This window comes from Anopheles bellator, chromosome 1 (assembly GCF_943735745.2).
Source record: "Anopheles bellator chromosome 1, idAnoBellAS_SP24_06.2, whole genome shotgun sequence".
In the NCBI taxonomy this organism is placed as follows: domain Eukaryota; kingdom Metazoa; phylum Arthropoda; class Insecta; order Diptera; family Culicidae; genus Anopheles; species Anopheles bellator.
This window is the reverse complement of record NC_071285.1, coordinates 46,289,758-46,310,370: the sequence shown is the minus strand read 5'-3', so window position 1 is coordinate 46,310,370 and position 20,613 is coordinate 46,289,758. Positions and strand designations below refer to the sequence as shown.

The 20,613-nt window shown below is 50.1% G+C and overlaps 10 protein-coding genes across 13 annotated transcripts; 5 read left to right on the top strand and 5 right to left on the bottom strand.

The window, feature by feature from the left end:
- Positions 1-1,531: 1,531 nt before the first annotated feature.
- Positions 1,532-2,571, top strand: LOC131216365 (NADH dehydrogenase [ubiquinone] 1 beta subcomplex subunit 7). Of its 3 annotated transcripts, none has more exons than XM_058210838.1 (4): positions 1,532-1,682; positions 1,765-1,923; positions 2,154-2,322; positions 2,389-2,571. In XM_058210838.1, the coding sequence occupies exons 2-4, from the start codon at positions 1,812-1,814 to the stop codon at positions 2,483-2,485; spliced, it is 378 nt and encodes a 125-aa protein (XP_058066821.1). In that variant the 5' UTR covers positions 1,532-1,682; positions 1,765-1,811; the 3' UTR covers positions 2,486-2,571. The 3 variants fall into 3 exon arrangements, with proteins under 3 accessions (XP_058066821.1, XP_058066822.1, XP_058066819.1); XM_058210839.1 differs by having other exon boundaries at positions 1,640-1,686; XM_058210836.1 differs by lacking the exon at positions 1,532-1,682 and having other exon boundaries at positions 1,693-1,923.
- Positions 2,572-2,639: 68 nt separating this feature from the next.
- LOC131216671 (protein PBDC1) lies at positions 2,640-3,166 on the bottom strand. Its single transcript, XM_058211224.1, has one exon. It carries the CDS (start codon positions 3,100-3,102, stop codon positions 2,641-2,643), a length of 462 nt encoding a protein of 153 aa, XP_058067207.1. The 5' UTR covers positions 3,103-3,166; the 3' UTR covers position 2,640.
- Positions 3,167-3,310: 144 nt separating this feature from the next.
- LOC131210965 (regulator of MON1-CCZ1 complex) lies at positions 3,311-5,592 on the top strand. The gene is made up of 5 exons (XM_058204299.1): positions 3,311-3,448; positions 3,511-4,006; positions 4,065-4,460; positions 4,526-5,392; positions 5,461-5,592. The coding sequence occupies exons 1-5, from the start codon at positions 3,341-3,343 to the stop codon at positions 5,520-5,522; spliced, it is 1,929 nt and encodes a 642-aa protein (XP_058060282.1). The 5' UTR covers positions 3,311-3,340; the 3' UTR covers positions 5,523-5,592.
- On the bottom strand, positions 5,587-6,444 carry LOC131210973 (adenosine 5'-monophosphoramidase HINT3-like). Its single transcript, XM_058204310.1, has 3 exons — positions 6,204-6,444; positions 5,937-6,130; positions 5,587-5,861 (listed from the first exon to the last, which is right to left on the bottom strand). Exons 1-3 carry the CDS (start codon positions 6,424-6,426, stop codon positions 5,826-5,828), a joined length of 453 nt encoding a protein of 150 aa, XP_058060293.1. The 5' UTR covers positions 6,427-6,444; the 3' UTR covers positions 5,587-5,825.
- Positions 6,445-6,733: 289 nt separating this feature from the next.
- On the bottom strand, positions 6,734-10,939 carry LOC131216393 (vacuolar protein sorting-associated protein 8 homolog). The gene is made up of 3 exons (XM_058210874.1): positions 10,838-10,939; positions 9,241-10,775; positions 6,734-9,171 (listed from the first exon to the last, which is right to left on the bottom strand). Exons 1-3 carry the CDS (start codon positions 10,937-10,939, stop codon positions 6,993-6,995), a joined length of 3,816 nt encoding a protein of 1,271 aa, XP_058066857.1. The 3' UTR covers positions 6,734-6,992.
- A 404-nt stretch (positions 10,940-11,343) lies between these two features.
- On the top strand, positions 11,344-13,088 carry LOC131216175 (folliculin). Its single transcript, XM_058210593.1, has 4 exons — positions 11,344-11,407; positions 11,472-12,647; positions 12,711-12,813; positions 12,888-13,088. The coding sequence occupies exons 1-4, from the start codon at positions 11,365-11,367 to the stop codon at positions 13,003-13,005; spliced, it is 1,440 nt and encodes a 479-aa protein (XP_058066576.1). The 5' UTR covers positions 11,344-11,364; the 3' UTR covers positions 13,006-13,088.
- Positions 13,089-13,157: 69 nt separating this feature from the next.
- On the bottom strand, positions 13,158-14,336 carry LOC131206688 (large ribosomal subunit protein eL18). Of its 2 annotated transcripts, none has more exons than XM_058199351.1 (3): positions 14,285-14,336; positions 13,896-13,982; positions 13,158-13,780 (listed from the first exon to the last, which is right to left on the bottom strand). In XM_058199351.1, exons 1-3 carry the CDS (start codon positions 14,285-14,287, stop codon positions 13,301-13,303), a joined length of 570 nt encoding a protein of 189 aa, XP_058055334.1. In that variant the 5' UTR covers positions 14,288-14,336; the 3' UTR covers positions 13,158-13,300. The 2 variants fall into 2 exon arrangements, with proteins under 2 accessions (XP_058055334.1, XP_058055335.1); XM_058199352.1 differs by having other exon boundaries at positions 14,228-14,297.
- Positions 14,337-14,738: 402 nt separating this feature from the next.
- On the bottom strand, positions 14,739-16,980 carry LOC131216149 (putative glycerol kinase 5). Its single transcript, XM_058210564.1, has 5 exons — positions 16,691-16,980; positions 16,498-16,591; positions 15,772-16,271; positions 15,275-15,706; positions 14,739-15,206 (listed from the first exon to the last, which is right to left on the bottom strand). Exons 1-5 carry the CDS (start codon positions 16,808-16,810, stop codon positions 14,739-14,741), a joined length of 1,614 nt encoding a protein of 537 aa, XP_058066547.1. The 5' UTR covers positions 16,811-16,980.
- Positions 16,981-17,903: 923 nt separating this feature from the next.
- LOC131205301 (uncharacterized) lies at positions 17,904-18,556 on the top strand. The gene is made up of 2 exons (XM_058197340.1): positions 17,904-18,117; positions 18,193-18,556. Exons 1-2 carry the CDS (start codon positions 17,993-17,995, stop codon positions 18,374-18,376), a joined length of 309 nt encoding a protein of 102 aa, XP_058053323.1. The 5' UTR covers positions 17,904-17,992; the 3' UTR covers positions 18,377-18,556.
- LOC131215726 (structure-specific endonuclease subunit SLX4-like) lies at positions 18,379-19,788 on the top strand. Its single transcript, XM_058210119.1, has 3 exons — positions 18,379-18,485; positions 18,595-19,682; positions 19,766-19,788. Exons 1-3 carry the CDS (start codon positions 18,379-18,381, stop codon positions 19,786-19,788), a joined length of 1,218 nt encoding a protein of 405 aa, XP_058066102.1.
- The last annotated feature ends 825 nt before the right edge of the window (positions 19,789-20,613 follow it).

The following is a 20,613-nucleotide window of genomic DNA, read 5'->3' as shown; positions in this document are numbered from 1 at the left end:
ATGCACACACAATGGGGGTCATTGCGCGGAAATGCTATTGTTGCAACCACACACAACGAGCGGCAAAAATATGTTGATTCACTGCTGGCAAAAACGAGCACACGCCTACTGTAATGTAATTAACTCCCGTTTTCTGACTTTCCGGACTGCCGCGCGTGAAAGCTCAATCGATTCGTCAGGCTCCAGCCACAGGGCCCGACGAATTCTCTTACCGTCGGGAGCGCAACGCTCAGATCAGGATTGATTCATCCCTGAATAATGTGCGCGTGTGTGCGTGTGTGGTGGGGGATTATATGCTGTGGATGGGAATCGGAACGTAGTCCTTCGGGGCTAGCAACTTTGCGCTCCCCGCCTGGTGCCGTGGCCGCCGTCGTCATCCGCACCGCTGCCACTGCCGCCACCGCAGGTTCATTGAACACCAACCAGCTAGTCGCTAGTTACAGCTCGTTTGCGCGGAGTACAGCAATCCACGACGAAATGAAACACATGATTGCACTTGAATTGAACATTTCACCGGCAGCGCCACCGATGTGTTGTGGCCGCCGTATTGCTTCCACAGGAAATCCTTCTTCAAACAAGGCACGCACACACACGTAGACACACTAACGCACGCCCAGCATAGCGCTGGCGAGCATATTCTTCCCACCCCTCCGGGTTGTTCCGGGGGTGCGTGTTGGGTGGTTTTCTCTCTATCAAGATTTGCCCACAAAGCACCGCGGCCAATGCTGCCGATTGCAATTTTGCGACCGCAAACTGGGGGGCACTGGAAATTTGACGTGAGATCGATCGCGGCCGCCGGGACCAATGGACCAGAATCGAAACTGAACGCACCAGAAAGCCCACTAGCTCACTGCGATGACAACTACGACTACGAAGAATCGCGGCCACTGTTCGCGATTCGAGGGTGCGCGGAGAGAAACTTCTTTCTTTTTACCTGCTGCGATGGGGTGCAATCGGAAGCCGCGCGACGCCCCAAAACCCTTTCGTATCTCGTCGCCAATCGGACAAACAGTTCTTCGCCTGCTCGGTGCACCGTTCTACCACATCGCTTGAGCACTGGATTCAGTAAAATTTCACCGTTTTCATTCTACACCGTCTACCTTCTCGCGGCAGCCATTAACGGAACGGCGTTTTCATCATGTTTCCCCTTTTCGCCGTCGTCGTTGTCGTCTTCTTTCTGCTACTGCGGCTGCACGAGAATCGTCTCTACGCGTGAGCGGCGGGAGCCACCGTGAGAGCGAAACTGCGAACGGGACAGAGAGGCCGGACGCGAGAGCGAGAGCGAGCTTCACGCACACAGCGGTGTGCGGAATCAAAACATTTTTTTCCTATACACATTCCTCTCGCTCTTCGAACAGGATACGAAACGTCAACGCGCACGCATTGCTCACGATCTCACTTTCTCATCGGCATCCCACGTGCGAATTCAGCGGTCGCGTGGAAGACATGTGCGGTGTTTGGTCACGTGTGATTTGAAACCCACCGCAGATTAGACCGCGTCCTTGGTTTGTGTGATTTGAATTAGTGATCAAACAGTGGGATGATTTTATTCCGCAATACAACATTAGTAACTCTCCGGTTTTAAAACTCGTATTTCGAACCTACTGTCAGATGTGACGTTCGTGCTGACATTCAGCGGGCTAAGTTCAGAGCACTGGAGCTCGTAAAACAATCGTAAAATCGTAGGTGAAAAATCTGATTCGGGTGAACGAAAACAAATACAGATTGCACAAACAATTGGCCCCGGCATTGGGTTCGTTTCAGGTCGACCTGTGGGCTGCCTTGCGATAAAGGAGTAGCGGCGGTGAAGGATGGGAAATTACGTATCACTATACTTGACCAACCCAAAGGGTACTCCGGTACCGCTAACGGAGCCGAGTTTCGATCCGAACCTTGGTTTCCCCAATGGCAGGAAAGCACGGGGTAAGAGAATCGGCGCTACCCGCTACGGACGGTCCTTACAGCTCGGGGCGGCAGAACGGTTCCACACTGCCGCTGCGTTCGAATGTCGTGCGGTTCTAGGGGCCGTTTCTAGTGTCCGTAAATTACATAACATGTCACCGAAACTGAGTCGAAGAATCTGTGGCGCGCGTCAAACCAAACATGTTTGCGGGATTCCGGTGTGGATTAATGATTGCCTGTTTCGCTTTCAGTGATGATTGCCACAGAAGAGGAAATGGAAGCGGCAAAGCTGCCCTTAGAAAACCGGGATTACTGTGCCCACAAACTGATCCAATACCGCGCTTGCCGGGGCGATGTTTGGCCGTGGGCCTACAAGTGCGCCCACGAGAAGCACGAGTATTTGAACTGCGAGTATGACGAGTAAGGACAGTACGAGCTCACAGCTTCGCGGTGCGCTGGGCTAACGTCTCATATTGCTGCTTTCAGTTACATCCTGCGGCTGAAGGAGTACGAACGCGAGAAGAGATTGCTACAGCGAAAAGTTAAACTCGAAAAGAAGCAAGCGCAGGAACTGGCCGCATAACCAACGTCTGTTTGTTTTTCACTTCGCTTCTTGGGGGCAGGATGTGCATAAATCGGTAATAGAGTAACATATTTGAAACAACAATCGATCGAAACGGAACAGTGGTACACATGTCGAGTCCGAAAGCCGGCGTTTATGTTAGAAAAAAGTGCGCTTTATTCGTTGACCTTATTGACGCCGACGCCACGAAACTTGGTCCGAATGCAATCGTTGTGTCCTTCTCTGTTGCGGGCGATTTCTATCGCCCAAAATTGGGCCCTCACCACTAACACGGCATTTTCTGGTCGAAACTCTTCTTCCGCATTCGCACGCAGCAGCGTTCCCATGTTGTAGTCTTGCAGTCGGTTAAACTTTTCCATATACGTCCTCCATTTTTCCTTTCCTGCGGCACTCTTGACCTCCTCCTCGTCGACTACTACAACGTTCATATTGGGAAACATGAGGCGAAACTGCTCGTAAATTTGATCATCGTACGGCGTCAAGCGAAGAAGCCGGGGGTCCACGCTGCACAGCAGGTTGAAGTGAACCGTTGCGTGTTCGATCGCTTTCATTGCCCACATATTCTCCAATGCGTCGTCGTTGACGAATTCTTCGGCCGGTCGCGACAAAACTTCCATTCTGATTCCAATTCGCGCTGGCTGCAAACAAACCACAAACCTCGTTGCTCACAAAAGGCCTACTTTATTATGACATTTCCTCGTGAGCGATTCGTTTCAATCTGTTTACTTTTGGGACCCCGTTCACTAGCAACCTTGGCTGGCTGTGACGTTTGTCCTCTGCACAAACGTCAGCTGAACAATGTTTGTTATGATTTGGATTCCATTCGGTGATTCAATGTTTTGAGTGAAATGAAAAATGGGCACCGAGTTGCAGCACTACTATTTGGAGCTTTCGCCCGATCCGGTTCGATTCGACGGAACCGGGTTGCTGACGAATGTGTTTTTCGACGATGCCAAACAGCAGGTACGCTCGACACGGGACCAAGAGTGGTTATGCTTGTTGTACCAATTTTTCATTCCCGACAGGTCATAGCCGTACGTTCCGGCGGCGCAACCGGTGTCGTAGTGAAGGGTGCGAAGGATGGGGAGAGTTTCGTGTTCTGTATGGATCTCCACACTTCCGACACTCCGGATGCGCAGATTCGGTCGATTAAATTCTCAATCGACAACCAGGTGTTGGCGGTGCAGCGGAATGAGACTTCGGTCGAATTTATCAGCTTCGGACCGAATCATCGACCGAACCCGCAAGAGATGCTGGTGTTTAAGGGCAAAAACACTATCTACGGATTCGTCTGGGTACAGGAGAGGCACGTTGCGCTCTTCACAAACGTGGGCGTGGAAATATTGGCGGTGAACTACGAGAAGCGGTCGCTGAAGTCCGTCAAATCGCTCAACATAACCGTGAACTGGTTCAGCTACTGTCCGACTTCCAAATTCGCTCTGCTTTCGTCCAACATGGGCACCATTCTAACGCCCATTATTCTGAAACCGGCCACCATCACCAAACTTCCGCGACTGGAGCGTAAGTGTGTGGCCGCGACTGTGTTGCTGCACACTGCAATCTTCTGTTTTCATTTTAGTGGGTATCGATCAGGGATGCATGGGTAAGGACGTAACGTTGGCACAGATGTACGGCACCAATGCGATCCTGATACTGCGCCAACCGTCAAACCGTCCGTTCGAAGTTGTTATCTACCTGCTGAACGGCCCAGGCTTGGCTCCAAAAAAATCGCACATCCTAAAGTTGGGCCAAAGTGGACGCTTTGCGATGAACCTTGTGGACGACGTGGTAATCGTGCACCACCAGGCCACGGCCAGTTCGATGCTGTTCGACACGGCTCTAAGTAGCAGTGAAACGGAGCACGGTTCCGGGGCCATCATTCACTCGCCCATAATACCGGCGAAACCGATACGACCGTTTCAGCTGGAAGTGCCGAGCATATCGCTTGATGGGAAAACGATCAATTGTGAATTGTGTACGTATGGCGGAAGTGAAATTAAAGTGACTTTTCATGCATCGATCGCCTGCCCTCTTCCACAGATACAAAAGATTGGGTACTGTTTCAGCCGAACATCGTAATCGATTCAAAGCTCGGCTGCTTGTGGTTCGTTCAACTGAAACTAAATGCCCTGTGCGCCCTAATTACCGATCGGTTGCGGTTGGTAGAGTTTTTGCTGCAACGCACAGACGGTAAAGCGGTGATCTTGTCCGTGCTGAAAGAAACAATGAGCAGCGGCTACAGTGGGACGATGCTGCCCGTGATCGAGAGTATCTTCAACAAACTAAACGCACTGTACAAAAGCGTGCTGGACAGCGAACTTCAAAACCAAATGGCCCTGATTTCGATCGCCAAATCACCCGTAAAGGCACCGGTAACGCCCCGGGTGCTGATTGACCAGAATGACCTGTACACCGCGGTGTTTTCCACCATCAATGACACACCGCAGATGGGCAAGGTTCTTCTGCTTTATCTGAACTCGTTGGCGCGCCATGGAATCAGCGCCAATCACGAGCTGAGCAAGGCGCTTCTGATCGATTTGGTCGAACACCAGCAGTTCGATACGCTACAGTTGCTGCTGCAGCATTCCGCACTGAACGAATCGAAAGCTTTGGCCTGCTTTTTGCTTTCCCTGTCGAACGCTGCGTACCCCATCGTTTCGCAGATGGCTCTCGATATGCTGGCCCGGCTCAATGCGAACGAGATTATACTGGAGGTGCTGCTGGAACGGGGTCAGATCATTGATGCTTTGCGATTGGCGAAGCAAATGCCGGGCGCCGATTCCTTGCCCGCCCGAAAGTATCTGGAGGCGGCCTGCCGCACCAACGATCCGTTGGTATTCCACTCGGTGTACAATTTTTTCCAAATGAAAAACGTTCGACTCCGAGGATCACCGGACTTTTTGAAGCGTAAGTCGGCGCAGGTTTCGTGAAACGTTTTCAAACTATGCAACATTTCTTTTGTTTTGCCATTTCAGATGAACAGTGTGGCGAATACGTGCAATACTATCAAACTTTAATTGCTAATCATTGTTTATAATGCTTCAATCATTGCTCATAGTTACTCAAATGACAAGCAAAATAAAAAGATATCCATGTTCTGATCTAAAAACGTGTTCATTACCATTGTGGCTTACTGGCTCTATGGACAAGGCTCTCGGAAACGACAAAGTTGACCAAAACAGACCATCTGTTTAAAAAGGTAGCAAAAACGCTACACAGTATTGTGCAAGCTAGCACATTGGTATTGTGGCATTACAGTTAATTGATTCAGCTTCAATGTGGTTAGCGATTTATTCGTGTTTTGGGAATTGTTTCAAACAATGGGGTCCGCTTTTCAGTGCTAATTATTCGCCAGTGATTGTAACACAGTTTCATCCTAAGGGCAAAAAGAGTCAAAATTAATATCAATACGTAGGTTTACGCTCCACGATTGTCCTTTGACCAAGCTCACCGTTTTGAACCACATTGTGTTGGGTCGAAAAATCATTCTTGAAATAAAACCCATCTTCGCGACCGGAGCTATCGCATGCATATGAAGATGTTTAATGCTAGTGAATGGTGGAATGTGGAAACCGAAAGATGCCTCCCTCTGGTGGATCTGTTTTTCTTCCAGAACGCGAACAAGCTCACGCTTCAGCTCTTCCACTGAAAGCAGAAAAAAAATAAAACAGCGTTTGGACAGTTTCTTATCGATGTTATCGAGTGCACGACGGCTTACATAAAGGCTTATCAGCTGCGGACAGTGAGCTCACATTTTCAACGTGATGTTTCGGCACCGCCAGGAAATGGAAATCGGATGACGGTCGAATGTCGTTGAATATGCAAATACGCTCATTTTGGAACACGATCTCCGTGGCCGGATCCTTGGCAATCGTGCAGAATACACAACCCGCCCGAATCCTCTCCTTGGCGCTATCGTCACTAGCAACCGCCGAATCCATTCCGCGAGTCTCCGAGCTACTATGATTGTTGTTTATGTGCGGTCTGTCAAACCAACCCTGCGACGAATGACAAATGCGGTTTTTTGCCGATTTGAAATTGATACTTCAGATTCATTTTCCTGCCGTTCGAATGGGGCATTTATTTCAATAGAATGACGATGCGCAAAATGATCACTCATCATTTTCTTACATTAAATATGGGCGCACCACTCGGTGCGGTTACAGCATTGGCTACTACCAACTCAACATACCAATTGTAAGTTTATATAGCTACGTTTAATGCACGATAAATAATAACATACTTTCGTAGGAAAACCTTTGCTAACACAGTCTCTAAAATATGTGTGTTTGAACAGATTTGGTAGATTTATGCTACAGATTAGGTTTTTTGTCACAGCAAAGAATGATGTTAAAACACTTCTAACAGAGGTTGGTGTTCTCGCTAACCGGGGAGTTCACAAAGTGACGGAATATGAAAACCCGCCACGATTCGCGCGTTACAGGTTGGATGGTGAATGGCCACTAGAAGAGTAAGGACAATAGCATAACGCAGAAACCCAGCCTGCCTAACGACCGACTCGGGGTGGTGCTCTTAGCTTTAGCCCACTGTCGTTCACCGAGTCCGGCGACAGGAAGGGTCCGGGCTCCATGTAGCTCTCGACGGTTTTAATGGAAGCTTGTTCCACGACCACCGCATCACAGCGCGGACATTTGAGCATCCTCCAACTGCTAACGGTGGTTCCATCGCCGCTGGACTCAGCCGTTGTGGCTGGCGGTGGTGGTGAATCCACGGGCAAGGTACAGAAATCGTTCGCACACTTTTGGTGCATTGCGTGACCACAGTCACCCATGACTACGATCGGCTGCTGCTGGTCGGCACCGTATAATCGTGCGCGGCACACGATGCACTTGATCGATTTAACCGCTAGCCCACGCCTGGCCTGGCGGTGCTCTTTCGCCAGCATCGTATGCAAATCTTTCCCCAAAATCCGCGAGGTTGTCTGTAGCAGTAGCGTTTCGTATGCCGAGTTGGACAGCATGCCGATAAGCAGGTGCTTGATGTCGCCAAAGTTGCCCGTCAGCGTGCCCGAATTGAGCACGAGTTGCACGAGCTTCGGCAGATCGACAAACTCGCTGGCCGAGTGGAGAATGTTTTTCGTGACGGAGGTGAGATCGTTGCGTGCGAGCACTATGTTCAGCAGTGAAAACCAGAGATGGTCGCGTTCGCTTTCCACCAGCACGGAGGAGGCACGAATGCACAGAGCGTTCACCTGCAGAGCGCACATCTCGACCGCACTCTCCGGGGCGTTCTTCAGCGTTTCGACCGCCACGTTGAAAGCGGATTGATAGTCGCCTTGCTTTTCATAGAGGTAGGTTAATGGAGCACTCAAATCGAAGCGTTTTATCGTGCGGACGGCATTATCGACGCGGTAGGAATCGTTGGACTTCAAGAAGTCAATCACCTCATCCGGTCGGTACTGACATAGTAGCTCCAGATAGCGCTCCAAATCGCTCGTTTCTAGTTGTACCGATTGCTTGAGTAGTGCCTCGAGAAAGCAAAACAACCGCTCCGGAACGCCCGCTCGCTCGAGGCTTTGCAAGAAGCTGGCCAAGAATCGCATAAAGTGTTCCACCAGCACGCGAGCCGCCTGCTCGCAGTTAATGTCGACGATCTGGCAAAGATTTCTCACCACCAGCAGGTACACCTGACGTTGCGGGTCGGCCGCATGCTGGGCAATGTAAGAGTACAGCTGCAGATGTCGGTACTCGTCTTGCAGGTAGCAATCGAACACTTCCTCGTATCGGCCAAGCCGCTCTAGAAGATGCTCCGCTACGTGATAGCACTTGTTTTTCCGGGCAGTCTCCAGCAACTGGTCGGTTGGAATGTGCTCCAGACAGTTCGAGCTCAGCAGCTCGAGCCAGGTTTGCTCGCGCTCAAAGTGCTCCCTTCGGGACAGTGGCACATCGGTGGTCACCGTCAGATAGCTGATCACCTTCTCCAGCAGCTGCTCGTTTTCGGGTAGCTCACGAGAAGCGATTTGTTGGGCGATAAAGTTCAACAGGCTTGCGATTTGCGACCAGGTCGCATGATCCGGCGTGAGAATCTCCAGCAGTATGTTGATGATCCGTTGGCGCTGCGAAAGCCCTAGCTCACCGTTAAACTCCTTCTCCTGGAACGCGAGCGAAATGACGTTCAGTGTTTCGCGTGTATCGAATGCGAGCAGCTTGCGCAAGTACGGATAAGGCAGTTCGCCGTCGGATGCATTGTTCGAATGGATAACCGTCAGGCAGCGCAGCACCTCGTGCTTCACGCTCGGGATCGTGTCCGGGGCTATTTCGCCACTCGGGTAACCACGGCCAGCGAGGCAGCTCGAGATGTACACCAACAGGCAGTTGCCCAAATGCAAATCATTCGCAGAGGGTTCGATCTGCGGTATCAAATCGATGAGCGAGATCGTATAATCCCCGAGCGCCTTCGTGTTCAGGTACATCTGTGCACTGTACAGACGTTCCTTGCGACAGATCGTCAGCACCTGGTGCAGATCTAAGCACTGCCAGTCCAGCTTCAGAATGAGTGCCTCCAGCCTCGCCGTTTCGCGCCGTTTCCAAAAGTGCTCGCATAAAACCTGGGCGACCGACGGTGCCACCGAGTCCAGCTGATCGCTCTCGATATGCCTGGCAATGATGGTGAGGTAGTGATCGGGCACAGGCAACCGATCGTACAGCTCTTCCCACAGCAACTGTCTAGAATTGGGTGGCAAAACAAAATAAGCTGAATTCGATGTTCTTAAACCTGTTTCGGGATGCACTCACTTTTCACCGATCTCGATCAAGCACGCCACGATGGCCTCTAGACATAGTTCGGGCGTTTTTTTGGTCGCACTTAGATACTCGTCGTACATGCGCAGTATCCGCTCCTTCGACGAAACCAGACGCCTCTGGCGCCCCGCAGCTGCTCGGTATCCCTCGATGGCCAGTTCTATCGCTTCATCCCACCGCTGCATTGAGCAGAGGTACGATATTCGATCGCTCCATGCCCGGGCGCTGATGGCGTGTAAACTTTTGCCTCCGAGTAAATACAGCTGGTTACCCTGCGATACGACGGTGTTGTAACATGCTGCGGCCCCAGCTAGTGCTAGCGCCGGCGACACGTTACCACCAGTGGCCAGACCCTTGAACTGTGCCGAATTGTACATGAGACCCACGTTGGAAAGATCGATCAGTTCCAGTTCGCGGTTCGTGCGCACATCGGACAGATGTAGCACCTCTTTCGTGTCGAGGCATGCAATCGATTTGGGCCCGAGCCAGTGGATGGCAAGCAGGTTGTACGACAGCTGGATGTGGCGAAGAAATAGCAACGAAATCCGCCCACTGTTGTAGGTGATCTGATGGAAGAACAGATCGCAACCTCGCGCTGCGGCCAGCACCGGATCGATGGTGCGTGTGGAGTCCGCCGCCTGGATCAGCACCATTTGCCAGGCGAGCAGTGGCAGGCAATCCGGATAGCCAGCCATTGGGTGGAATTTGATCACCTTGAGCCTCGGGCGAATCAGAACGACAAAAAATTTGCTCAGTGTCGCCAGCGCCACCAACGTGTACGTTTTCAGCGGATGATCCTCATCGCCAAGCATTAACGGTTCGACAGTGCACACCTCACCCCGAGCACCACTGAACAGGCAGCGCGAATCACAGCCTCGAATGCCGAGCCTTCGGGTAAAGTTGAGACTCCACACCGAGCCGCCCGAATCCGAGCAGAGGGCCAACGCCGGTCGGTTGGTCCACTTCAGGTGCAGCACGCCCGTGTTCGGCGTGATGACTTCGTTGAGCGTACGGATCACGTCGCCGGCTTGTGTGTCGATCATGAGGATGGACCCCCGGGCAAAGCCTGCCAAAAGGCGCGAGTTGTCGTCGTTGAACGCCAGTGCCGATACTGCACCTTGTGCCACGCCGTCCTGGCAACACCACTTGAGGGTCTGTGAGCAATCGAATCCTAAGATGTGGCCATGCGAGGTGCCGACCGCAATCATCAAGGATACGGCGCAGGATGTCGCCAAACCAGCATCGACTCGATCGACGGCAGAGGTTAGCTGTGCTGTTACTCCCTGCAGTACGACGTGGCGCAGGATCGATTCGAGCTTCAGATGATCGTCCAATGATGGCGTGGGGGTCGTTGTGCCACCACCATAGCTATCGTCCGCGATCGACGATTGCAGGCCACCGTTGGTTGCATGGCGACTCACAACGCCCAGAGCCGACACACTGTCCAGATCACTGTCGATCTCACTCAGCACGCTTTCCAGCGTAGGCAGTGTGTCTACGGCCGGTATCGAGTATTCTTCATCGTCCAGCTGTTGAAGGGCAAAGGGTGCTATGATCCGCCTGTCCCATTGCCCAACATTCCGGTACATACCTCTTCGATGTCGAGCTGAAGCGACTCCGTTAGCAAACTGTCGTTGGAGCCATGGTCGGAATCGAGCAACGAGTGCAGTGAGGGCGCCTTCAGAGAGTTCATTTCGGACCCAAAGAATCTCACATTGGCCTATTTCACTAACCGACCTCGAGCGAAGAAACGCGATGGGCATGGGCCCGTCGATAATCACAAAACACGTCCCACTTTTTGCTTCCTCTCTGCGTTTGACAGTCGCGCATTGTACGTCAAAACGGCGAGATGTGTAGAGCGGTGAGATGTTATGTTTACTTTTATTTAAACCGCAAACTTGGCTCAATTTATTCAGGCCTCTACGAAGGAAGTGTGTACTTTGTTTAAACGATTCGAAATACTGTTCAACTTCTTTAGTTTCTACAAAACTAACACGAAATCCAGAACGTAAAGGGCCAACATGCTTCTAGGTGCCTTGAGCTGTCAAAAGTTACATGTTTTGGTTTCACAGCTGATACGCAGTTTAAACACGAAATTTGCGCTCTACGCAAGTGCTGATGAATGCAATAATTGCACTGTGCCATTTCTGCGAAGTCCATGGTAATCGGCGTGAGGTTTGCCAAAAAGCTAAGAGCATTAATTGGTACGCATTGTCGTATTCTAGGACCTGGTGCGATCTTCTGCACGCAAACGCTGCGTGAAACGAACATTCAGCAACTGGACATCAGCTTCGAGTTCGATCGCAAGGGCTGTGCCGCTTGCAACTCGGTCGGCAACAGCATTGGTCTCGTGAGCCGCGACCCGGAAAGCAATGCCAACTTCGTGAGCAGCCAAATACCGGTCATCGCTGAGACGGTGCCACTTGTTAAAACGGCTTCCTTCCGAAGCCTAAGCTCGGAGGTAAGCTGCTCAGCGTCGGAAGGTGGTTTTGTGTTTTTCGGTGACGCCAAGCACGGCCACGTACTGAGTCATACTTTTCAACTGTACGACTCGGAAGCGCGGGGTTTCCAGAAACGGTTTTCAATCGTCATCTTAATGAAGGACAAAATGTTCCTTCTGAACTCCCAACCGTTCTTGGCCGACTGCATGGCCAAGGTTTCCAGGGAGCTGCAAGAGTACGCACGGGTGGTTCACGAAGACGATCAGCGAAGGCAGGGCTTGGATCGGGCGCAACGTATTAACAAATGCCTTGGTGGCGCTTCGACGAGCAACGTGACAAACGCAACGGCCAACCGATCGCTGGTTGAACTGACAGGAAAGGAGTCCATCTACGCATACGTTCATTCGCACTTTTCTTTCATCCTCTGGGCTGGCGCACGGTACCTAACGGAGAGCATCACACTCGGTTGCCCATCAACGCCCGTGTGGTTGGGCAAGGAAACGGAAGAAGGCTTTGCCATGGTACAGTCGGATAAGGACGGCTACCAGATGCGGCGGCTGGGTGGGATTGCCGGCGGCTTTGAGAAAAGCTTCGATCAAATCGATGAACGCACGCGCGCCAAATACTCACTGCGCATGTTTCGTAGCATTTTAAAAGGTAACTTCCTGTCGGTTTGCTATTGCGCCCTGACCGGCATACAGATCGTAATTCGTGGTACACCCATCAAGGGCTACTGCCTGGTGGCCAATTTGAAAAAGTTTCTTCCCGAAGCATTGCACAAACTGGCGCGAGCGCATGCAGAAACGTACACGTCGGCCAACGAGTTTCGTATCATCAATCTGAAACAGGAGGCCATAGCACCACATTCGTCCAGCAGCATCATGCGCGTTGATCTGGTAGATGACCACGACAAGGACACGGTGGCCGTGTGCGCTTGGGAAGGCGAATTACCCACCAAACGTAAGTTGATTACATTCGGCCCCAGGAGGACACTCCATTCGTTGACTTTCTGTTCGGTTGCAGTGCCAAGTTTGTTGCAAAAAATCATCAAAGCAATCGACGAGGAGCTGTTCAGTGATCATGCACTGGACAAACATTTACGGGTACTCGTTGAGGAGTGGAAAAAGTATGGATCACAAAGCATGCTTCGAATCCATTTCAGCATCACTAACCTCTGGATCGCCTTTTCCCTTCCTATAGCAAAGTTGTGTGCATACGGAAGGTGAGCTCCAATCAGGACGTTGCGAAGATCAAAAAAATCATGGGAGTGCAGCCACAGGACCAAGTCCTGATCAACTACTGGTACAGCCATCTTTAGCCTCGGAATGGGCAGCAGCAGACGAGGTGGTGGTAGTGTCTTTTTATCAGCAGAGCTGATTTGTTGATGTTTGAAATACACATTCGCAAGAGAGTTCCACCGGTTCCATCACTCGGCGCTACATCCGAACACGATCCGTACACATTTCACGCTTCGTTTGGAATAGTTTCCTTCCTTGTATTTTGCCTTCGTTCATCGGATACACCAAAAGAACACGATCAGCACTTCTTTTTCCAGATGTTTTGGTCGCTCTCTCCCGCCGAAAGTGCAATCTTTGCCGGGTGGTGGTGGTGGTTTAATTCCTATAACCGCAGCTGCTACGGCGACCACGAGCCTTCTCAAACTTGCGGCCCTTCGACAGCACGTACGGGCGGGTGTTGGAGTGCGGCACACCGGGAGCCCGTCCGAAGTGAGTGCATGCTTCGCGGGCCGTGCGCTTGCCTTGCATCAGCACCGTATTCTTTCCGGTCGGGGCCAACAGGGCAAGCTGATCGAACGTTAAGATCTTGCCACCGGCGGCGAGGATGCGCTCACGGGCCTTCTCCGTCACGCGCAGAGCACACACGTTCAGTTTCGGCATTGTCAGCTTGCGGATGTCATTCGTAACAGTGCCGACCACAACGGCGACCGATTTCTCATCCTTGCCACGATGCTTCATCAGGTTGGTAACGCGCCCCAACGAAATTGGCGGTCGGTTTGTTCTGCTCATAAACAGACGGCGCATGATGATCTTGTTGAATTTTTTGTGTGTACGACGGTACAGGAAGCGGTATAGCTGAAATCGGCAATAAATCCGCGTTAACCATTGCATTGCACTATCGGGGCACGCAGCATGCTTTCGGACGTTTGCGGTAAACACAACATTGACGGGACGCCTGAACTCAACTCACCTTAACCAGCAGCCGAAGGTACACGTCCAACGATTTCGGCTTCGTACGACGAACCTTGCGGTCCCACTTGTGATTGATGTCGATACCCTATATGCGAGAAGCGAGACATGGTTCCCGATTAATGAGGCATTTTGTACAACGCCGGCCACAACGAAACAATCGTGTTGGCGACCAACTTTGACAGACGACGGCATGCAGCAACACCGTAAAGCAGTCGCAGCCGACGGTGAAAATTAGTATCATTTCGAATGATTATTCGTACGCAACATAAACCGGCCGCATCCTGGCGTTTGCAGGAACTGTCGTCTGTCTAAGTTTGTCGAATTATTTACCATTTTACACAGTAAAAATAGTATTCAACACGGCACTTTCACGGAATGACTTCTTACCATGTTCAAGACCGGAAAAAGAAAGGATCAGGGCAGCCAACATGCACGAGCTCTAAGAAAGGTTTGACAGCTGTCAAGTGGTTTCGGTTGTGATTCTATTTACCGGTTCTTTCAAGATGTTCGTGTCGATTTGCGAACCGGTTCAGTCATTACGGTTTGAGCAATTTAAATTTTAAATGTTTTTTGTTTGTTGCTTTCATCCATTGTTTCCAATTCATCCAACTAAATTATACTTTTCCATAAATTCGTGTGATACTTTCACTGGTTTATTTATTTTCAATATTAATTGAAAGCATTATGATGCGACGAATATATGATCATAACTACTTTATTATAGTTTTTACCCTTGCGAAGTAGAACATTTTCACATGCATTTGTGAGCGAGTACCCGTCCGGTTGAATGAATTATGTTTTATTGTATTTTGCACCATCCCATTGTAAAAATATCACATGTTCAGTCTAGGTTTTTAATATCCTCCAGCATGTACCACTTTTTGAATCGTTCAACCGCCCTCTCCCAGGCGCGCATTTGTCTCAAGCGCTTGTCCCTGCCACTCTCGTCCGGATAGAATACCTTCTGGACCTTCCTCACCTCGACGAGCTGCTGTTTCGAGCTCCATACGCCACAGTTCAATCCTGCCATGAACATTGCCCCGAGTGCCGACGAATCCGTTTCTTCACCGCGTTCCACCTGAATGCCCGTAAGATCGGCCAACGTTTGACAAATAAAGTCATTTCTCGATACGCCACCGTCCACTTTGATGCTGATGAAGGAGAATCCCGTTTCCTTTAGTGCACAGTCGTACAGGAGCGCCACACGGAAGGCTAAACTTTCGAGCAAAGCCCGGACCATGTGCTCCTTACGAGTGGAGGCTTTGATACCGATGAAGCCACTGCCGGCATTGTCATCGTGAATGGGTGGCTGTATGTTGAAGAAAACGATTTGAAGTGTGGCAAAGAATAGCACTTCCAGTGCTCATGTTCACTTACTCCAAGACCGCTGAAGGCGGGCACAAACAGAACGCCATCGGAGTTTGGCACCGATAGCGCCATGGACGCACTTTCGGCCGGATCTTCGAATAGCCCGACGTTCCGTGCCCACTCGATGATGGAACCAGTATCATTGGACGCACCCTCCATGAGGTAGGTGATATCCGTAGCCGATGCTTCCTTCAGCTTGTACCCGATCAACGGGTACAGGCCGTGCAGCGATGCGAGGCACTTCGGTCCAGTGTTAACGTTCAGAAAGGAGCCAGTTCCCATGGTGATCTTCACGTCGCCCCGCTGAAAGCAGGCGTTTCCCCACAGCGAGGCGGACTGATCGGAAACCGATGCCGCAATTTTGATTTTCGCCCCCAACAGCGACTCGTGCACATGGCCAAAATCGTACGAATTGTCGACCACCGTTGGCAGTATTTCTTGCTGTTGAAGAGAAAGAGAAACGATCGTAAGACAACGAGCTGCGGTCATCCTCTAATGATGAGTACCTTGATTGAAAACAAATTAGTAGCCCATCCGGCCCACTGCTGGCTGAAGGGGTCATACAGACCCGTTGACGTGCAGTTGGTCACGTCGCTAATGTGCTCGACAACCGCGGTACGATCGGTGCCCTGCCGCAAGCGATACAGCAACCACGAATCGATCGTGCCGTACAGAATGTTCCCGGTTTTGAGGTCCTCCTGCAGCGAAGGGCTGTTCTGCAGCGCCCAGGACAATCGTAAAGTCACTTGTGCGTTCATCATCTTAATTACACTGCCGGCCAGAAACCGCTTGCTGCGGGTGAAGAAATGCAGAACGCTGGCACCAAATTTGAGTAACCGCAGCGTCAGACTGTCGTTCCATTGCTTCACGAGTCCGTCGGCACGCAGGTCCTTCCAGGTGATGAAGTTGTGATAAACTTGGCCCGTTTCACGGTTCCAGCAAGTGAAGCTGTTTCGTTGTGTCGAAAGGGCAAGGCAAGTAAGCTGACCGATCGTTAATTTTGCGTCTGTAAAAAATACGGTAAAAACAGAATCAGGCACAAGGGCTCCCGTATTATTAATGACTTGTAGTGCTTATTACATAAAAAAAACAGATTCAAACCAGCAGTGCGGGATACTTGCTTCTGGTGTAATCAATATTTTCGCTCTCCAGATAAGATAACATTATCCAGTTCTAGTGTTGGTATTTATTAATCCCTTTCATATTTCATATGGTGCCATATATACACTCACCTTCCGTGGCTCGTTCGATCGTTCTAAGGACACTGGCCCACAGCTTGTCTGGATTTATTTCGACCCATCCCGGCGATGGATAGATCAAGTCAACCTGTGGCAATAGAATTGTTCGAGAATAGTCAATAGAAAACCCACCGTTTATTCTCACATTCAATCGAAGGATGGGTAAAGAATTTTAGAGGCCTCTTACATGGTCATAGGCCGTCCCCACTGTGGTCGGTGTTCCGTTCCGTTTGGCGGCATAGATGAAACATCGGATCGTGGTGGTACCAATGTCGAGCGATGCGATGTAATGCTGTGTACCCTCCATTCAGAAGAGAACTCGTTCAAACAAGTGCCGCGCTATAGTCGTTAACTCAATGGACTTCCACTTAACTAACATCACTTGAGAACGGGAACTTGGGAGTGGCTCACCAAAGCGCGGTGTCGCACGCAACACAAATCACTTCCTCTAACCGTTGATAACGGACCCGAGCGGCTTCCTTCGTGTCCCCTCCAAATGCCGAACGCGACTGGCGCTCCAACTGGCGCTCGACTCTGCGCAAGTGGCTTCGCGCGATCGTCGTCATGAGTGACGTCTTTTCACGCAAATCTCCTCCCCATCATTAGCTTTCGTTCCACTGCTTCGCTGATAAATTGCTGGAACCGAGAAGAGGAGACTGACCAGCGGAGCGGATCCATACCGGCATATGCTGTGGATTGAAAGTAGATGTGCGTTACGGATTAATTGATGGAATGCGCTTGTTTTGCTGGTGTGCGTTTTAGCGTGCGATGCTGCTTTGCAGGCAAGCAATGGAAAGCGCAGATATTATGTGATTACGTTTATTGATTAACACGATTTTGGTTCGACAAGCTGAACGATTTCAATCGTGATCCATTTTTTATCTTATACCTGCGTGTCGTTCGCTGTGTTTCCTTTGCTACGCTAATCTAATTAGCCCAAAAGCGATGATTGGCTAGGGGATAATGAACGGTGCATGAGAGTGCGTAATCCCGGAACGACGAAATGCTTACGAAAGTACAAAACTAAGTCGCTCGAATCGTACACGATCGCAATTCAAATTCTATCACACTATCATTATTTTACCACACTATCATTAACGTTTTTAAATGCAAAATATCACTTAACGGCCACGACCTAACTATAGCTCGCAGCGAGATGTGGCAATGTTTACAAACAAACAGTCCAAATTTGTCAACTGTTCCGCGTGTCTTTTTGCGCCGGTGCGCATGCCCTTTTCGGTTCCCGCCCTTTCTTCTGCCGGCAACAGATGGTTTCTTGAACCGGTAAAGAATACAACCCTGTTTGTTTTGAAGCAGCGTTCCATGACAGTTGACAGCCGACGTCAGCGCAAACGTCCCGCTCCTGCCATGTATTTACAAGTAACGTGAAACTGCTGTTCGGTCGTTCGGTAATTGTGTTGTTTAGTACGTAAAAAATTGTGTGCAGTTTCGATTCGGTGCAAACGAGTGCATTCGGCGTGGTGAGGTAATGGGCGGTGTGGATACGAGTCGCTGGAAACCTCGTCGTACGAAGGGTACAGTGATATACAAAACAAGAAACAGTTTCGCTTGGGCGACAATAGCAGCCGGTACGCTCTTCTTCGGAGTGTTTTAGTAGGTTCCGCGACAAATTTCGGCCCGACACTACCAACTATATCCACTTCCTTTTTCGATCTCTCCCAACTCTAGCTCCTTCGTGAGCTACTTCGGAGGGGATGAACTGAAGCAGCGGATGCAGAGGGACTTTTACGAGAAGACTGAAGAGGAGATCGATCGGAAGAATCTCTTTAAACATAGCTTACTGGCACCAAAACGTGGCGATACCATTCGCAAGCTGCTACAAGACGAAGAAGACGACCGGATCAGAAAGTAGGCATGAGCAAACGGATCAAGTACGCAAAGTTGCGGCTTGCGAAGCCAAACGATGCGACCAACGTTTCCGGGGATGCCGGCGAGCAAGAGCCTAAGGCAGTGTCTGTGGGGTAATGGCATTAGAGAATAGGGGCAATCGAACCCCGGCGTAGTTTTTAATTAGTCAATAAAGTATAAGCTAACAACACTCACTGTCGTACTCTTTCTTCTTCATTCTAGTGAGAATGGCGCAAGAAACTGTAAAACTTCCAAATACTTTAGTGACGTGTTAAAAGAGCCGTGTTCTTCCATCCAGAGCACGTTTGAAGAAATAGACATCGAACCACCGGATGGGGATCATGACGAACCAAAGTGCGGTGGTGAAAATAGTCGCCGAAGGAGCGCCGAACCGAGCACAAGCAACGGGCCGAAGATGCCCAAAGTGCGAAAAACGAGAGGAAACGTACTGATAAGTAACTTTTTAAACAGTCAAACCGACGCACAAGATGAAGACTTTGAGGAACAGCCTCGCCCCGCTCCTATTACTCAAAAACCAACAACCAAAGCACAGCGGGTGGCCAAGAAAGGGTCGGCGAGTAGACGCGCCAAAATTCGGAATCAGTTGGACATACGAAATGTTTTCAAAACGTTTAAAACTGATGACGAAGTGTTGCAGGAGCTGCTTAAAGAGCACAGTGCATCCGAGCACGTTGACCCAGAGCAGTTGCAACTGGCCCTTGCGATGTCACGATCGCTGGTCGATCGTGGAGAAAACTCGAACCGTAGCGTGACCAGTACAGAAGATCATGCCACTAATTCGCTTTCGTCGACGGAGCACCGAATAGTGGGCATTCGTACCACGCTGGAACAGTTCGGATTTCGCTGTAAAAATAGCTATACGGATTATGATTTGAACATAATTTTCGGAAGTGCCCGATGTAAAAATGTGAAAAAAATCAAGCATAAACGGGCCACCAATTTGGTCCTGCGTTCCGCGGGAGAATTGACTGAATTTATCAATGCTAAAGTAAGGGATTTTTTCCCGGATATGCTTGTTACTGAGGAGAGCGTATGCTCGATTAGCAATGCACGGTCACGTTTAACCCATTTATTCTGGATAGCTCAGGCGGAACAGGAAAGCATTGATATTATGGAGAAATATTATGTCTCAGAACTTGTGGATGTAAATCCGGCACCAGTCGGTTGTATGTTAAAAGACTGGAGTAAAGTTCCCGGCCGTGAAGCTACACCAGAGAGGCAAATCAGTGCAACATGCCGGGAAGATAACGTAAGTCTTCCCGGCATCGTGCAGGTAGTGGAAGCAGATCGTACAAGCTCTCCGGATTTATTCGAAGTATACGATGAAGACTCTGTCACGTTTCGCTCTGCGTCTGAAACTGTTATTGAACAGAAAGACCACGAAATTCTGCCTAAGACCACCGTGGTGGGTGAAGGTTACTCCCAAAGCGTATCAAACTTTGGTTCCGATGCTAGCAGTGAAGAAAACATCAGGGCAAATGAAGCAATGACCAACGGTCCGGATGAACAACATTGTGACACGGCTAACGGTACGGTGATAGTCATCGATGGAGATTCCGAGCACGAAGATCAATTCTTCACTGCGCCAGAAATGCCGCAACATGAAGAAGGCATCTATAACCGGAGTTCGGAAAACATGTTTGATTACACCGATCCAGACCCTATCGTTTCCTTTGAAGTGTACTCGAGTGAAGAAGGTAATGAATAAGAGAAGATTTTTTTTTCGTTCCAACGAGAACATTAGAAATCTGAGTTTTCGGTAGTTACAATGAAATAAAATTTAAATTCTGATTTTTTACTCATTGTCTAGAGAAGACTTCTGCAGCTTCGCGAGCCCCGGCTCGGCCTGTTACACTGAACGATGATAGCGACAGTGCCGAGGACCTAGTCCTCCGATCATCGCTGACTGATTTCGACCGCCCCATTACTTTCGATGAACCATGTCGCCAGCTTAAGTTGTTGACCTCAGCAGACACTGTCTTAGCGACGGACCAGAACGCTGTTGCTAAAGAAGCACTACCGGTGGAGAAAGAATTATCATTTCATCGTATTGCGATTAAAGCACGGTTGAGTGAGGCGCTTAGCGGGAGTGACAAGATGCTGGAGACGGTCAATCTCGTAGAAGAGCCGGAAGAGCAATATCTATCGCAATCGCAACGAAGTCAACTCAGTGAAGCCGTCGATGAGGTGCTGGAAATATCGGATGATGAAGTGAATTAT

Coding starts and splice junctions, on each gene's coding strand:
- LOC131216365 (XM_058210838.1), top strand. CDS start 1,812: ATGGGAAATTACGTATCACTATACTTGACCAACCCAAAGGGTACTCCG. Junction 1,924..2,153: donor CAATGGCAGGAAAGCACGGG/GTAAGAGAATCG, acceptor TTTCGCTTTCAG/TGATGATTGCCACAGAAGAG. Junction 2,323..2,388: donor TTGAACTGCGAGTATGACGA/GTAAGGACAGTA, acceptor TGCTGCTTTCAG/TTACATCCTGCGGCTGAAGG.
- LOC131216671 (XM_058211224.1), bottom strand. CDS start 3,102: ATGGAAGTTTTGTCGCGACCGGCCGAAGAATTCGTCAACGACGACGCA.
- LOC131210965 (XM_058204299.1), top strand. CDS start 3,341: ATGGGCACCGAGTTGCAGCACTACTATTTGGAGCTTTCGCCCGATCCG. Junction 4,461..4,525: donor AACGATCAATTGTGAATTGT/GTACGTATGGCG, acceptor CCTCTTCCACAG/ATACAAAAGATTGGGTACTG. Junction 5,393..5,460: donor ATCACCGGACTTTTTGAAGC/GTAAGTCGGCGC, acceptor TTGCCATTTCAG/ATGAACAGTGTGGCGAATAC.
- LOC131210973 (XM_058204310.1), bottom strand. CDS start 6,426: ATGGATTCGGCGGTTGCTAGTGACGATAGCGCCAAGGAGAGGATTCGG. Junction 6,131..6,203: donor CGCAGCTGATAAGCCTTTAT/GTAAGCCGTCGT, acceptor TTCTGCTTTCAG/TGGAAGAGCTGAAGCGTGAG. Junction 5,862..5,936: donor ACACAATGTGGTTCAAAACG/GTGAGCTTGGTC, acceptor TTTTGCCCTTAG/GATGAAACTGTGTTACAATC.
- LOC131216393 (XM_058210874.1), bottom strand. CDS start 10,939: ATGAACTCTCTGAAGGCGCCCTCACTGCACTCGTTGCTCGATTCCGAC. Junction 10,776..10,837: donor TTCAGCTCGACATCGAAGAG/GTATGTACCGGA, acceptor GCCCTTCAACAG/CTGGACGATGAAGAATACTC. Junction 9,172..9,240: donor TTGATCGAGATCGGTGAAAA/GTGAGTGCATCC, acceptor ACCCAATTCTAG/ACAGTTGCTGTGGGAAGAGC.
- LOC131216175 (XM_058210593.1), top strand. CDS start 11,365: ATGAATGCAATAATTGCACTGTGCCATTTCTGCGAAGTCCATG. Junction 11,408..11,471: donor CCATTTCTGCGAAGTCCATG/GTAATCGGCGTG, acceptor GTCGTATTCTAG/GACCTGGTGCGATCTTCTGC. Junction 12,648..12,710: donor AGGCGAATTACCCACCAAAC/GTAAGTTGATTA, acceptor GTTCGGTTGCAG/TGCCAAGTTTGTTGCAAAAA.
- LOC131206688 (XM_058199351.1), bottom strand. Junction 13,781..13,895: donor ACCTTCGGCTGCTGGTTAAG/GTGAGTTGAGTT, acceptor TGCCGATTTCAG/CTATACCGCTTCCTGTACCG.
- LOC131216149 (XM_058210564.1), bottom strand. CDS start 16,810: ATGGAGGGTACACAGCATTACATCGCATCGCTCGACATTGGTACCACC. Junction 16,592..16,690: donor TGGGGACGGCCTATGACCAT/GTAAGAGGCCTC, acceptor CTATTGCCACAG/GTTGACTTGATCTATCCATC. Junction 15,707..15,771: donor CTAATTTGTTTTCAATCAAG/GTACTCATCATT, acceptor TCTCTTCAACAG/CAAGAAATACTGCCAACGGT.
- LOC131205301 (XM_058197340.1), top strand. CDS start 17,993: ATGGGCGGTGTGGATACGAGTCGCTGGAAACCTCGTCGTACGAAGGGT. Junction 18,118..18,192: donor CTCTTCTTCGGAGTGTTTTA/GTAGGTTCCGCG, acceptor TCCCAACTCTAG/CTCCTTCGTGAGCTACTTCG.
- LOC131215726 (XM_058210119.1), top strand. CDS start 18,379: ATGAGCAAACGGATCAAGTACGCAAAGTTGCGGCTTGCGAAGCCAAAC. Junction 18,486..18,594: donor CCTAAGGCAGTGTCTGTGGG/GTAATGGCATTA, acceptor TCTTCATTCTAG/TGAGAATGGCGCAAGAAACT. Junction 19,683..19,765: donor GCAGGTAGTGGAAGCAGATC/GTACAAGCTCTC, acceptor GTTATTGAACAG/AAAGACCACGAAATTCTGCC.